Here is a 14,437-nt window from a genome sequence, read left to right on the forward strand (position 1 = left end):
TGCCACTGAAATTTGTTGCCACAGTTTCACTGTTGCAAGGACAAAATCAAACACGTCACTATCTAGTATGCAAAAATAAGTACTCTGTCATTAGGTACAAGGTATGTGGTCTGCATTTTAGCTTTCTTAAGAGCCTTTTATCCTACCTCTTTTGCAGGGATAGGCTATGAAGGTTGGTTATTGTCAGCAAAATACTTTGGCAGCTTTGGATAGGCAACGGCCATTTGAACTCCTGGTATTTCAGCACAAGATTTGCGATTGGAATGGTTTGCGCAGGATTTTCGCCTGAGAAAGCACTATGCTGACATTGTTGGAGCTTTTTCTCCCTGTACAATACATGATTCATGTTTTAATAGCATCTGAAAAGACTGAGCAACAAATCTCCAGTTAAAAATGTTTCATTTTCGAAGTGTAGAAACTCAGGTTAGGAGCTTGGATAAATAGTCCGATTTTTTTCAAGGGCATGGAGTTTCATAGCTCCTGTGGAAACTACTTGAATTGTGTGTGTTCAGCATTCTTCAAAAAGAAGCTATTTATTTACATATATAAAGTAGGCCAGAGTGCTTTCAGGTTTGACTGTCTGACTATACTTGTTAATCAAGTCAGATAGACAAAAGTTAACGTCTCAGAAATGATTTGTGATTTTAGAGTGCTTCAGTTTTTGAAGAGCAAACCTGAGTTATGCAGGAAGTTTAAGTTTGTGAAGGCTTGGCAGCTACAGGATAAATAAATTATTTGAAAAAAAATTGAATTTGGCTGAAAAGCTTTGAGGTTTAAAAATTAAAAATAGCATGAATTGCTTTGTGTGCCTTTGGGATTTGTGTTTTTATTTCACATACTCATGGGCTAGAAGCATTCTTTAAAAAGAAATGGAATACAAGATTTTCTCATAATCCCAGAATTCCAGGACCTGGTAATTCAAGATAAAACATTAAGAATGCCAAGGCCTCTGAGAGAATCATAAGTATTTATTTCATTAGGTGAGTGACACTTTTGATTTGTTTTGGTAAGAACTAAAAAAATAGTAAACGTGATGGTTTCCTTGGTTTTAACAGTTAGAAGATGACTGACTTCTTAAAAGAGCTAAATTATAAAGAAGCTAAAAAAGAAAGATGAAATAAAGGCTTTATTTCAGAACAGTTATCCTCTTAGGTACTTGGAGCTCTCTTTCCGAAATAGTGCAAAATGAACAGGCAAATGGTTCATCATAAGAAGGAAAAAAGGAAAATGAAGGTAGCTCTCCAGCTTGCTAGGACGTTCAAGATTTGCTGGCACTGATGGAGATGCTTCAGAGGAAAATGCTTGACGTGCATTTTGGACTAGTGGGTCCAGTATGTTCATCCAAAATAAATAACTTTGATATTTCTTGGCCCAGCCGAAACAAGACTCTCTTTTTGTGTGTATCCACAAGGAATTGCAGATTCAGTTTAGGCTGCCTGGATGTCTAAGTACCTGATGCATCTGCCCAGCTCAGAGATCGCATGCCAGTGACCTGCGCTGCGCCCACAGCTGTACTTAGCCTACACCTTGTTCTCCCAGAGCTGTGCTTGGCATCCTCAGGGGTTCGTACCCTTTGATTTTTAAAAGTAACTGGGAAGCCTGAGTTAATGACGTAGTTCTGAAATGCTGCTTGCCCTCTCTGTAAAACACTACTTTGCTTTTTTCCAGAGTCTCTGCTCTTATTTTTTTTGTTTAAGCAGTCTGTCTGTCCAAGATGCCTAAAAAATACAAGCTCCCACTGGACCCTTTCTAGAGAGCTTAGGTTGTTGCTTGAAAACTGGGCGGCTAAAGGATTTCGAAAGAAGAGATCTCAGAAAACAAATGAGCTAAAGTCATTGTCAACTCATTTCTTAACTTAGTACAGATTTCAGTTATTTCAGAGGTTGAAGATTGATTTATGGGAGAGGATAATTCCATTCTGTTGTTAAACATGCTTCATTGTGCTGCTTCTGTTAAAATAGAAACCACACGCACACATCTGGAGAAGGAAGCATTTTCACTCTATTTGATACAGAGCTTCATGCCTAACCCCTCCTCTGTAGTGCTAGAATTCTTCTTGATTCTTATTGCGATTTTATCATGCTTGGCGCTTAACTTATTTGGCCATTTTTTCAAGGAGTCTGGGTGTATATTTTGTTTGTTTTCTAGGGTGAGAGTAGGGAGAAGAAACTAACTTTTTTTTTTTAATCCAGATCCTTATTTTTGCATCCCGTTGAGAAATTTGACTTTTTAAGAGTTATAATGTGAGATACTGCAAGTTTGATCGTTACAAGTTTGGTGCAGTTACAGTTCTGGCTTTATAATAAATAAAAATAAAGCATTGCTGGCTTAGGTGTAACCATTCTGCAAAGTATTTGTATGAATGGTATTGCAGGATTTCATAGGCGAGGAAAACAAGGCAGACAGATGGAAGGTTGCCCAGAAAGACAGTTGATGGCAGTGGAAAAACCGACATGAGAACAGAGGAGCCTGGGGAGACTGCTTAGGGTTATCAGAAGAGTTATGCACGAGGGTCTTCATGGAAATAGAGAAGAATGATTTGTATTCAACATTTCTCTGTCCTTCCCTACCTCTTTCCCTCAGGACCTTTTTTAATGTACCTAAATTTCAGCCCTTTGGAACTTCTGTAAGCGGTCTTGGCTGTACCCTGTTTTGCCAACTTCAAAGTTTAAAAAAGAAATAAATAAATGCTAGACCCATCTACCTCCTCAAATCATGACTCAGGCTGTAAATCGTAGGATTTCTCTTTAGAAAGAGATTCTGTTTTGTTCATTTTACTAATTTGTTTTGGTTTGGCGCCCCTTTCCTATTTGTCTGTGTCTGAACATGCACCGTACGTATTCGTGCGCACACACGTTACTTTTTTGATGGGTAACACCATTCTGGCCCCTCCTGCTTTATGTCAGAGGCTCCCCAGTCCAGGATTTGGTCCCTGATGTGCAGAGCAGTTCAGAGGAAAACCGGAGACGGCCCTTCTTCCAGAAGCAGCCCAGTGCTTGTACGAAGCATGTAAATGAATTTCTAACAGTGAATTGCCAATCCCAGGCATTCAAAAGTAATGAGTCAGTCCTCCCCCTCTTCCCTAAACAATGCAGGGCTAAAAATAGGGGAGATTTTTGCCTTCTAGGTTTTCAGTCTTTAAAATTCACATTTTTGACCTTTTCCCAGCTAGACTTTTTTTTTCTTTAAAAACAGAACAAACCCATGAAGGCTGAGGTGCTCTTGTGTAACCACCTGAGCCTTAGGTCTGGGGCTCTCGGGAAGGTCCTGGACATCGCAGGGCCGGTGGTGGTCGGCTCGGCAGTGCGGGGCCACGGGGAGCCGAGCGGCAGCCCTGCTTCCCCGGGGGCAGCGGCACGCGGAGGGGCACGCTGCAGGTGACTTGCCCGGGAGCTGTATCCGGTCGTCGCAGGTTAAACATACCAGAATTTCCTGTGACTCTTGCTGCCTCTAGGAGAAAAGTTAAGTTTGCTGGTTGCAAGAATCATAGTTAAAAATGTTTTTTTTTTTTTTTATGGAGTTGTTTTGATGTTAGATGCCAGATGCTGTGTTAGCGAGCTCGGGAATTGGGTCCGTTCAGCCTGTGGGCAGTAGCAGTTGTATCTGAAGCTGCAGTGCTGTCGGGGTAGGTACCTTCTGGAGAGTCCTGCGGGTGAGAGTTGGGTTAACATGAAAAGCCAGTTAAAATAGCTGCAGCAGAGCCTGCAGACTGAAAGTTTTAATTTCACATTTCCAAGAACTTTATCACCTTTTTTAAAGCTACTGTCTGTCTTCCAGAAGCTGCAGTTTAATCTGTGTAACTACTACTTGTTTTTTTTTACTGCCTTTAGCATATGGGAGGTTGAGAGAAGAGAGATACTAGATGACTTGACGAAAGCTTTGCATTAGGTCTACAAAAGACTGGTTCAGCTGCTGCTGGGATCTGTTTCTATTTCTGTGTTAGCTTTCCCTTAATTAACATTTTCATTCATTTGTCAAAATAATTTCTTTGCATCAGCTGCAGTCAGAACTATTAAAAGTATTTGGGTTCAGTTGTTTCCATATGCGTGAATTCTCCTCCTCTTAGTCTTCTTTCTGTTTATCAGACATAGTCTAGAGGAGTGAACCTAAGATCTGTCAGTAAATGAGGTTTTTGAATTTCATTTCTCACTTTCAGTTTACATATTAAAAATTGTGCTTTCCTATATAATACAGCTATGCTTTCTTGTGCCAAAACCCCATTCTGTGGATTTGTTAATATTCATACCTCACATTGAACATAGGAAGTGCCAAAATGCCAAACATAAATGTCAAATTCATTTTTTTTACTGTATCAGTATACTCAAAAATAAAACATAATACCACCTAAGCAGAATTGCACCAAAGGGGCCTCTTGCTTGTTAAAGAATCCAATCCTTTTTACCTGCTGCTTCCAAAAAAACCCCCCAACTGCAAAGAAAAAATAAAATCAATAAAATTTCTGCTCCCCTGCCCCCCCAAAACTTTTTTTTTTCTTCATCTGCTGTCAGCAAAGGGTACAAAAAAGGAGGATGAAGAAAGGTCACCAAGTAGCAAGTATGCTTTTTCTCAGCTGCAGATGTTGCTATATGAATCACTGGATAACCTGCACCCTGTTCTGAAATAGTCAATGTAAGTAAAGAAATAAGGATATGAGGAAGATTCAAAGGAGCTAATGGAGAAAAAGGGATCCTGGGATAAACTTCCCTTCAGTCACCTGCACTTCCGCTTGGATGCAGTTTATGCTGCAGATTACCAGGCTTTTTATATGTAAAATCTGCAGGATAATTGACTCGTTTTTTCACTGAAAAGAAAGAGAATGTATTTAGAGAAGATGAGGGCTTTTGTTTGGATTTTTAGTGGAAATACGTTTCTTGGGCTTGTGGCCAGTTAAGTATGAATAATACTGCTATGAAGAAAGTCCTGTTCCCCCCCCCCCCCCGCCCCGTGTCCTCCCCCTCCCCCGGACTTTGGGAAAAAGGGTCTTTGCTTTATTTGGAACAATTGCTTGTTTGTAGTATACATTACATATAAATATTAGTTCTTCGGGCTAAAGAAACATTCTGATACAAAAATCATACTCAGAGTTTACCTATTTTTACTAATTGCATCAAAGAGTTGCAGAACTGAAAGAAGGGAGGGCAAAACTGTGCTGAACAGCGCTTTCAGTGTGAGCGTTGTGAGCGTCACAGTAGTAGCGGCCCCTTTGGGTAGTCCCACAGCAACAGGATGTGGAAGAATTCTGCCCCGGAAGGGGGAAATGTTGGAAAACTCTGGAAGCGCTCCATGTTTCTGTAATAGCCTTTTCCCTACAGATGCACACCTGTGAGACTTCTTAGCGGAGGATTTATGATGGCTTAAGATTTTACAGCTCATGCTCCTTAAAAAAAAAACAAAACAAAACAAAAAAACCCCCAACAAACCCAAACTGGTGTCCTAGGGTCACACGTTTCTCTGTTTGCATAGGTGAAGGGGGCTTTTTGCATTCCTCTGCTCTGCTCTGGAGAATCTCTTTTCCACCTTCTTTCCCCCCTTCTTAACCCACCTGCTCCTGTGCCCCTTTTTGTGTGCTCCACATCTACCTTTCTCCATGACAAGCGTCCCTGATGCTGGGAGCCATGCACTGTGTATTTGTCCCTCTACACTGGGCATGTGCCAGATACTTCCTGGGAATCTGGACGATGAACCTCCTCGTGTAGGAGCTGTGCATCTCATGGTTCAACCCCTCCTTCCCCAAAGAGGGTGTCCCCTTGGCTTTCCTTTGCCCTGGATGCTCTGTGCACTGTCGGTCCCTCCCTCCCTCCCTCCCTCCCTCCCGTCCCTTCCTTGCCTCCCTACCCGTTCGGCTGCTGCTTCTCTTTCTTTCTGGAGATGGATGATTCAGGGTGTCAGCAGGTGAAACTGTATAGTGAGGATGGGCTAGCTGAGAGGAATGGCAACTGAATTGTTAGGCTGCAGAGTGATAATGGGGCAAACTAGTTCTTTGATACAAAGACAATTGCAAACCTACTGAAGCTCTTTAGTATTCAAAGTAGTTGCCAGGATCACCCTTCCCCTCTTCGATTTTTCTTCTGATTCCCTCCAGTTCTGTTCACTCATGCCTAAAAATGTTCTCTGAAATTTTAGAATTGAGCTGCAGTGTCACAAGTTACATTTCAGAAGCTGGTATTCAGCTAGTCAGTCTGAAAAACAGAGAAGTGCAATTGAGTATGGAGTCTGGCTTTGTTAAACCAAATGCTTAATGTGGTGTTAGCAAATTTGAAAAATGTATTGAAGAGCATAGAGTAGCTGGAAACCAAGCCTTTTCTGTTATGAAGAGGGCCGCTTCTTCATATTTGTTTTTTCAAGACTGACATTCTTAGGCTGATATTTGCGTCTTTCCCAAGCCTGTAGCATTGTCATGAAGGGTCCTGTGAACTTTTTTGGGCATGTAGCCTGCAGGCAGATGAGAAATTTTTGGCATAATTTGAGGTGAATCCATAAGTGAGATAAGGTTCTAAAAAACCAAAAAATAAATATTTTATTTAAAAAGTGACTTCCACTTTTAATTGTCTCTGAAATTTATTTCTATACCAGATCCCTAGCAGAGATCTGCATGTATTGACATATGTTTGAAAAGTAGGGATGCAGAAAGGTATTCTGCCAGCTTCCCACTGACTTTAAGAGACTTGCTGTAATGTATTGAAGAATTACACTTGTAATGTAGATGGGCCTGTCCCTTTCTTCTTACAGTGGTGGACTTTAAAATACAAGCTGGTGGTTTGGGTGCATTGGTCAGAATGGCCCCTGCCCGTTCCTGCTGTTCCAACCCGTTGTCTTCTCCTTTGGGGGAAAAAAATTGAAATTAGAAAAGTGGCAGACTTCCCTTTCCGCTAGTCCTGCTGTTGAATAAACTCCCCTGGAGTTATTTTTTGTCACTGCTTCTGGGCTGCTGATAAGCCGTGCAGACGCCCTGGAGCTGGCCACTGGGCCAGGTTGTGAGCACAGTGCAGCAGGAATGCGGCTGTTCTGCTTTCGGGGCCAGACCGGGGCTTGGAGCAGTTTGGCAGCTTTTGCGGGGTGCGGAGCCGGAGCTGAATGTCTCATAACCGCAGTGCTGGCAATTGGGCTGCTGGGGAGCAGGGTGCGGAGACACTCGGGAGCTCTGCGCAGGAGCTGCGCTCTTCCATGAGAAGAGGAGGTGCTCTACCCTGTGGGAGCTGAGCTGTTTCCTGCAGAGCCAACATGAATTGGAGATGAGATTAGGTTCAGTAGTGCTCCCGGCTTTCCTGAAAGAAATTACCTCCGTGTAATTCTGCAGGAGACAGCTCAGAGCCTGCAAAGTTTGTTAGCTGTGGCTTAGCTTCAGCCGACCTGGGTCCAGGCTGCCTTCTCCAGAAGAAATAGGATGTCAGCACTGGGATCCCTGCTGCAAGGCTCGCAGGGCTTTTCCTGTTCTCTGAATAGTGCAAGGTCGACTGTGGTTGTTGATTGAACGGTAATGCAGCGCATTTTTAAGAACCAGTGCTACAGCATGTCCTTGTTCTCCCTAACTCAGTGAAATGCAGTATCCTGCATCCACAGCTGCGTATGCACCCAACGCGTTTGGTACGTATTGCAGAGATTGAGGGTTGAGAAGAGACGTGCTGGTGCTGCCAGAAATCCCCACAAGAGAAATGGGCTTGGAGTGCTGCTGCCAAAAAAAAGAATTGGCACAGAGGAGCACTCAGCTTCTTGCCCTGCTTAGCAAAGGTTTTTCAGGTGAGAAAACATATTTCAGCAGTGCCTGTTAGGGTACTAGAAACTTGAGGAGAGCAGTGATGGGGTTTGAGGTGATACTGTAGTTCTTCAGCCACTGCCTGAATTTTTATTCTGTGTAATTTTTTATTCTGTGTGTCTGTATATAATAAAAGGATTTAAGACTCTTAAGGAATGTGCCTTCTCCAAATGTCTGGGCCTCTTATTACAGCAGTAATTTTGATTTAACTGTGTTTACAACAGTAGTGCTCAGAATTTCCTGCTGGGTACCTCTCTAAGAATGACTTTTGGAAAGGTGGAATGTGCTAGTTGCTGTGGTGTTTCTGAAGAGGTGGCTGGGGCAACAGAGACAAGGCAATTGGAAGGAGACTGTGTCACCTCCCCAGACTCTATAGTTTTGTATCACCTGTTCGGTATTTTTTTTTTTTTTTGGCTCAGACACGCCACCTGGATCCCATATTCCATTTCTCCTGCTACAGTGGGAGGAGAACTTACTCCCAAGTGTGAGAAATGTCATACAAGTTGTGGGTTTTCATAATAACCATACTGATTTTTTTACTTATTGGTAATAAATTATGATGTCTCTATTGATTTAGAATGTAACAAAAGAATTACATAGGTACTTTAATATGTCACAGGTGTGATGTTACAGAATTGCATTTTTAAATTGGGGACCAATTAACTGTTCTACCACATGTTATGCAAAGCAGCTGGATAGCTAATGAGACCACAATCCTTCCCTCCCTTCCCAGACTTGTCCTTGTTAGGATGCTCATTAGCATCATTCAGGAAAGACAAAACTGGTTCTGGCTGTGGAGCTCAGGCTGCTGCTGGGGAAGATTTTGGCAGCATAATTAGCATGGGGTATGTGGCTGCAGTGAGCAAGTGCTGGGCTTGCTTTTACCACTGTGGTTGTTTAGACTTGTGAAGAACAAGTTTTAACTGAGAAACTGGTAAAGATATTCTGGGATTTTTTTCTACACTACAGGGCATCAACTCATGTTGAAATAAGCTAAAAATGTGCTAGAAGTGATGGGAACTTTTTTGCAAATTTTCCTTGGGCAAAGGAAAGATGATGATGTGTATGTTTCCATATTATTTCTTACTCTTTTGCATTTAAGAAGTGAGTTGGCTTTTGTATTAAAGTCATAGTTAGATGAGCACTTCTTTTGATGTCAGCATTTGCACAAGCTGTCTTTATTCCTGTACCAGTGCACCTCTCAGTTGTGCCAGCACAACTGCTTGTGTGTGTGTTGGATGGGCTGGACTAGGGAGCTGATTTGTACTGGCACAAGTCTTTTCCCCCGGAATCTTTTAAATTGTTTCCCCGCTGTTGTTCATGGCACAGCCGCAGAAACAGTTTTGCCAGTGTGACTGAGGGTATATGAGCAAAGAAGGGCGGTTGTTCAAGCATTTCTAGAACAAAATGCTTATCAAACTACACTTCATTAGCATGAGCTTTCCAGCATGTGCTGCTGTACAGAAAACTTCTTAGAGGGTCAGTGGTATAGCAGAAAGAGGAATGTATAAAAAGGCTTGGAAATCAAGTGTGTTTAGAATATAAAGAACAAAATAAAAAGATGAGCTACAAGTTGTGGCTGTGTGTAGCATGACATGCACTAAATATTAATTGTGGCTTGCTTTCCCTTTTTTCAGCTTCTCAACAAAGATGCCTCCAAATGGGAAGGCCTTACATTTTCACCCTTCAGTTCTGCATTTTGGAATGCAGTGAGTATCTTACATTATCGTTCTTTCGATTAATAATGAAATGGGGAGGAACAGCTATACTGGGCTGTGTTTGGGTGAAGAGCATTAGCTCAGATCATTCTATCCTCTGACAAAACCAGAAATAGTACTTGCCACAGAGTTGGCATTATGCTTCTCGCCTTGCAGTACTTCAAAATAAAGTGAAAATCAACTTAGTTCTATAAAAAAGGAAAAGGGAATAGGGAGCCATGACAGCTTCTGGGTAGATGCTGAACAGAACGGTCCTTTTAGGTGAATCTGCGTAGACGTCAAATCAGTTCTTCATGCTGGTTGTCCATTTCTTGGTTAGTTGCCTTTATAGATGAGAGGGAACTTGTTTCTTCCTTTAATTTCTTCTGAAAATAAAATCCAAAAAAACCCTAGACAGATATACTGGTAGAATACTTAAGATTTTTGAGGTCTCCTCTAAGAAAAATTTTTCAAATTAATTTTTAATGATAATCAGTCTTTGTTCCATTAATAACCAGAAAGGAAACATGGACCCCTTGTAAGTTAAAGGAATGTTCCCAAGGCTGCACATATAAGAATGATCATATAATGAACGTTTAAGCTGCTGTTTTTTAGGACATATTAGCTAAAATGTAAGCCTTGAGAGAATCATTGCTTTAACTGACAAAACAAGACCTTGCTTATTTGAAGTTTTTTTCTTCAAGAAATTGTGCCTAGTAAGTTTTTTTTTTTTTTTCTTCTTCTTCTTCCCCATAAAGTCCTAGTGACTGAAGTGGGTTTTGGCTAGGTGCAACTCTTACATCCCAATGTTTCTCACTTGCTTTTGTATGTTAAAGGACAAAATTTGTGTGGTAAGTTTCTAAAGAATAGTTGCAACTGGCAAATTGTTGCATATCAGCATGTTTTAGTGTGATTTGTGTTTCTTGTTTTTTGTACATTGCCTGGGCTTATAAATAATTTCTCTTTTTTCCCCTCTAGATTACTGGGGCTACCCAGAGCTAAAATGCTGCATGCCTACAACCCTAGTAGAGATAGAGAAGTTGTAGTGAATTCAGTGTTTACAGCTACTAGACAGTTTCATGTGTCTCCTGTTCATAGCAGGGTGAGTGTTGATGTGCTTTTGGAAACTATGCAGTGGCCAAGTGCCAAACTTTCATGCTTTCTTTGGCCTAAAGTTTTCATTCTGTATTCTCTCTTCGTGCTTTTTCTTAGGACCTCCAACTTTTTCTTCTTTCTGTTTTTGCTAGTGCTTTTCTGCTCACTTTTACTTAGACAGGTGAGGGAGAAGACATCCAAATTCTACAGTAAGAAATGTTTTATGGTAATTCAGAAAGAAAAAAATTCTTCAATGTTAAATTGGCTGTTTAAATCTTTCTGTTATATGCGGCATTACGCAATTGTTCACAGGCGTCTGGGTGTTTACAGCCTTGAATTTTCAGTCTTTTCAGCAGTCTTGCATATTCCTCATAAAATAAAAATTACAATAAAATGTTTTTATGCATTTTGTATTGCAATTATGAACATGATTGCCATATTATCTAAGACCATTGTTTTATTTCTGATTTTTTTTATGAAGTACAACAATGTAATGCATGTTAAGAATGAGTTGCTGTCATCTCAATTTGATGAAACCCAGACTTTATCCTCTGCTGATGTGCAAAGAGTTTTTTATATGCTTTTATCTGATTTGTATTTTTGCTATGGCTAAATGGCTATTACTATGCAGAATTAAACTTGATCATGTTTTCTGGTTTAGACAGACCTATTTGGTTACTAATTGTTTTGCCCAAGCTTGTCTTTGACCCATTTGCCTATATGTGACAGAGGTGATTGATTCACTTTGTTGTAGGCATCTATATGCAGAGAAGTGTTTTATCAGATGTAGGGGCTGTTGATGTTGTGCAATGAACTTTTTGTGTAAAAAGGAGTCTTGACTGACTAGGCCTGAGCTAGCCTCGAAACTCCAGATGTAATACAGTAATGTGCTGAGTGCTCTCAGTTCTTCTCCGTAACGAGAGTTAAAAATTATGGGCAGGTGAAACTTTTCAGGACTGAGGGACTCACTGACTACCAGTGTGATCTATAGATACAGATATACATGTGGAAATGTCTGAGCCATGCTACTGAATAATAGGTGTCATGATTAACTGCACTGAACAACAAGCTTCTGTGTGGTCTCCTAGGTGATTCCAGCGATGGGAAAAATTTCTTTCAGAGTGCTCTTTCTGCCAACAGAAGAAGGCAATATTGAAAGTTCATTATTTATAAATACTTCATCTCATGGAATACTTTCATATCAGGTAAGTTCTCTTAATTTGACTGAGTTTTGAATTTACTTCTGTCTTAAAAAGTGATTCTCATACATTCTGAACTAAGAAACTTTGAACTTTCAAAATTTATTGCATTCCCGATACAAATCAGGTAAATGGGGTAAAGTTTACTGTTCAAGCCTTTTTCAGATCTCCCAAATCTCTTAATCCATCATGTATGTATATGATTAAAGTTACTACTGTTAGTGGGATTACTTGCAATAGTAAAAGTAAGTGTATTTGCATGTGTGTACTTGCAAGATTGTGGTCTTGTCACTAATAGTTGATTCCCCATCATACTGGAGCCTAGGATGTGCTCTGCTGGAATATAGTTGTCATGGAAAACATTCAGGAAATTTTTTAGATTCTCTTCAGCCACTGTTCAGCAGGTTTAGGTCCTTAAAATATGAAGGTAGAAGAAATAGTTCATCCATTGAAGCCCTCTCTTATCTGATTAACTGGGGAATATGAGCAAATTTTAAGGGTTTTTTTGTTACTTATAAGGGGTATTATGTATTTTAAATTTTTTACCTTTATTAATTTAATTTGTTAAAGAAAAATCTAAATTCAGTCATTTAAAAACAGTAACAACTTCAATCCACCATCCACCTGTTCCATCCCCACACTTGGATACTGTGCTGGAAAATAAAGCCCTTTTAAAATAGATAGTATACATCAATTCAGTCAAAATGCAGGTGCTAGAATGCAAGTATTGCCGTTGTCTGGCACTTGTTAGGGATAAGCCCAAATTTGGTGGGAACCTTTCAGCAAAGACGAAGGAACAGTACATTAGAGAGTGATAAACCTTTTTTCTTTTGTGTCTATCCTCTCTCTTTGCATTCACTCCCGACCCCTTGTTTTATTACTCAGTCAGCTCAACCAGGGCCTTTTGTGACCAAGTTGTGGGGAAGCAGTTGTCAGTGTCACCAAAATACCAGTTTGTCTCCTGTTGGACTGCTGCTAAAATCAGTAACATACTGGTTTTCATGGACAGTTTCACCAGCCATCTATAATAGAGAAAGAAAGCAAGTGTCCACGATTTCAACTTAATTTAGGTTCACACTGTCAAAATTGGGCATAACTTTAGTGGTTGATGCACAGTTAGTGTTCTTGAGAGCACAAAAGCCTTGAAGCATTTTTGGTGTTTCTAATGCATTTATATGTCTAAGAGTATATATGCAAGGTTCATCCAGATGGAGAGGAGGTATCATCATAGTAAAATGTATTTTGTAAATGTCTCCTTAAAAAAAAAAAAAAGCATATTCCCTTTGTTCTGATTTTTCTGTTTGTACTCCGTGATCTTCAATGAACATAGAATACATTGTATTCTCCTCTAATTAAAAATGTGGTTTTTTTTTCCTATCTAAAAACAAGTTAAGATTTCTTTGCATGCCAATAAGTGAAAACCCCAAGGGATTTTCCTTTTGAAGGAAAAAAAATCATCGGAGGTTATCTAGCATCTCATTGTCATAAACTGCTCTTGTTAGAATGGAAGATGAATGTAGTATAAAAAAAATCAAACTAAAGAAAATTCAAATTAAGGTTAAATTAAGGATTATTGCCAAATTCCAGATATATTTCTTATATTCAGATATTTGTATTGTAATTGCCTGAAGAATAGTAAGAGAGTTTTGATATTTTCTGTTTTGAGATAACCTGATGCTCTGCTGATGAGCATTTTTCTTTTGTAATAGTGCCTGACACTAAAGTACCATTTATGTGTATAATTAGTTTCCACCATGGAAATTTCTTTTTTTAAAGTATCTTAGTTTTAAAAGAATGCAATATAGCCAGTAGCCAGTCTGTTTCTTGGTGTTCTTATTAGCAAAACAGCTTTGTATGTTATTGTAGTAACTAAAATACTAGATGATGCTATAATGAATTTTTTATACAACAGGTTTTTGGAACGGGAACTTTGAAGTCTTCTCCAGAAGAATCTAGAGTGCAGCTAGCAAATGCCTATTTACTGCTTCCGCACATTCAAAACATCCAGGCTTCGCAAACACTGGTACAGTATACATTTCAAATAGAAATAAAGCATTAATTTACAGAGACATAAAAGATTTTGTTCTCAGGTTGCTGGGATGCAAAGAATGTTAACAAAAAGTCCAAGTACCTGTAACTGCAGGAGTGATGTTACAAGACACAGGAATATTGTGATGAGCTAGTGTTCTGGTTTTATGAGACAAAATCTTTGGCATTTAAACTATTCCCACTGGTTCCTGTTCACGCTCCTGTGGTGTGCTGTCCTCTCAGTTGTGCTGACAAAACTATTTGTGAGGCCCTGCTGTGAACCAGATTGGGTAACTGATCTGTCTTAAAAAAACAAAAAACAAACTTTGTGTTATTGGGTTTTTTGTTTTTGTGAGTTTTTTTTGTGTTGTTTTGTTTAGTTTTTACCTCAGATCAGTTCCCCGTGCTTGTTCACGACAGGGCCGCACAAACAGTTTTCCACTTCATTAAAAGGCATGGCATGCTGTGCGGATGAGAACAAGACCTGGGAGTCGGGCTGGCGTATCCCCTTCTGCCAGTGTCAATGTCGAAGATATCAGCTTCGCTTACCTCAGCTTCACTTAAGCAGGGAGCTGTGAAGAATATTGCAAGATAGATTTACAAGGCATAACAATTTCAAATGAAAGAGAAACTTTAACAGTTTCTGTGATTTGGTTGCAATTATG

The 14,437-nt window shown here is 39.9% G+C and overlaps 1 protein-coding gene across 6 annotated transcripts in view; it reads left to right on the plus strand.

The window, feature by feature from the left end:
- The window catches only part of TMEM131L (transmembrane 131 like), an 84,604-nt gene that overhangs the window by 27,759 nt on the left and 42,408 nt on the right, over positions 1-14,437 (plus strand). For all 6 annotated transcript variants that reach the window (XM_067297830.1, XM_067297832.1, XM_067297831.1 and 3 more), the window contains exons 4-7: positions 9,391-9,462; positions 10,429-10,552; positions 11,634-11,750; positions 13,657-13,767. In XM_067297830.1, the coding sequence (XP_067153931.1) occupies positions 9,391-9,462; positions 10,429-10,552; positions 11,634-11,750; positions 13,657-13,767 (424 nt within the window). The remainder of the gene's footprint in view (positions 1-9,390; positions 9,463-10,428; positions 10,553-11,633; positions 11,751-13,656; positions 13,768-14,437) is intronic.

The sequence above is a fragment of the Apteryx mantelli genome, chromosome 5 (genome assembly GCF_036417845.1).
Source record: "Apteryx mantelli isolate bAptMan1 chromosome 5, bAptMan1.hap1, whole genome shotgun sequence".
NCBI classification, from domain to species: Eukaryota; Metazoa; Chordata; class Aves; order Apterygiformes; family Apterygidae; genus Apteryx; species Apteryx mantelli.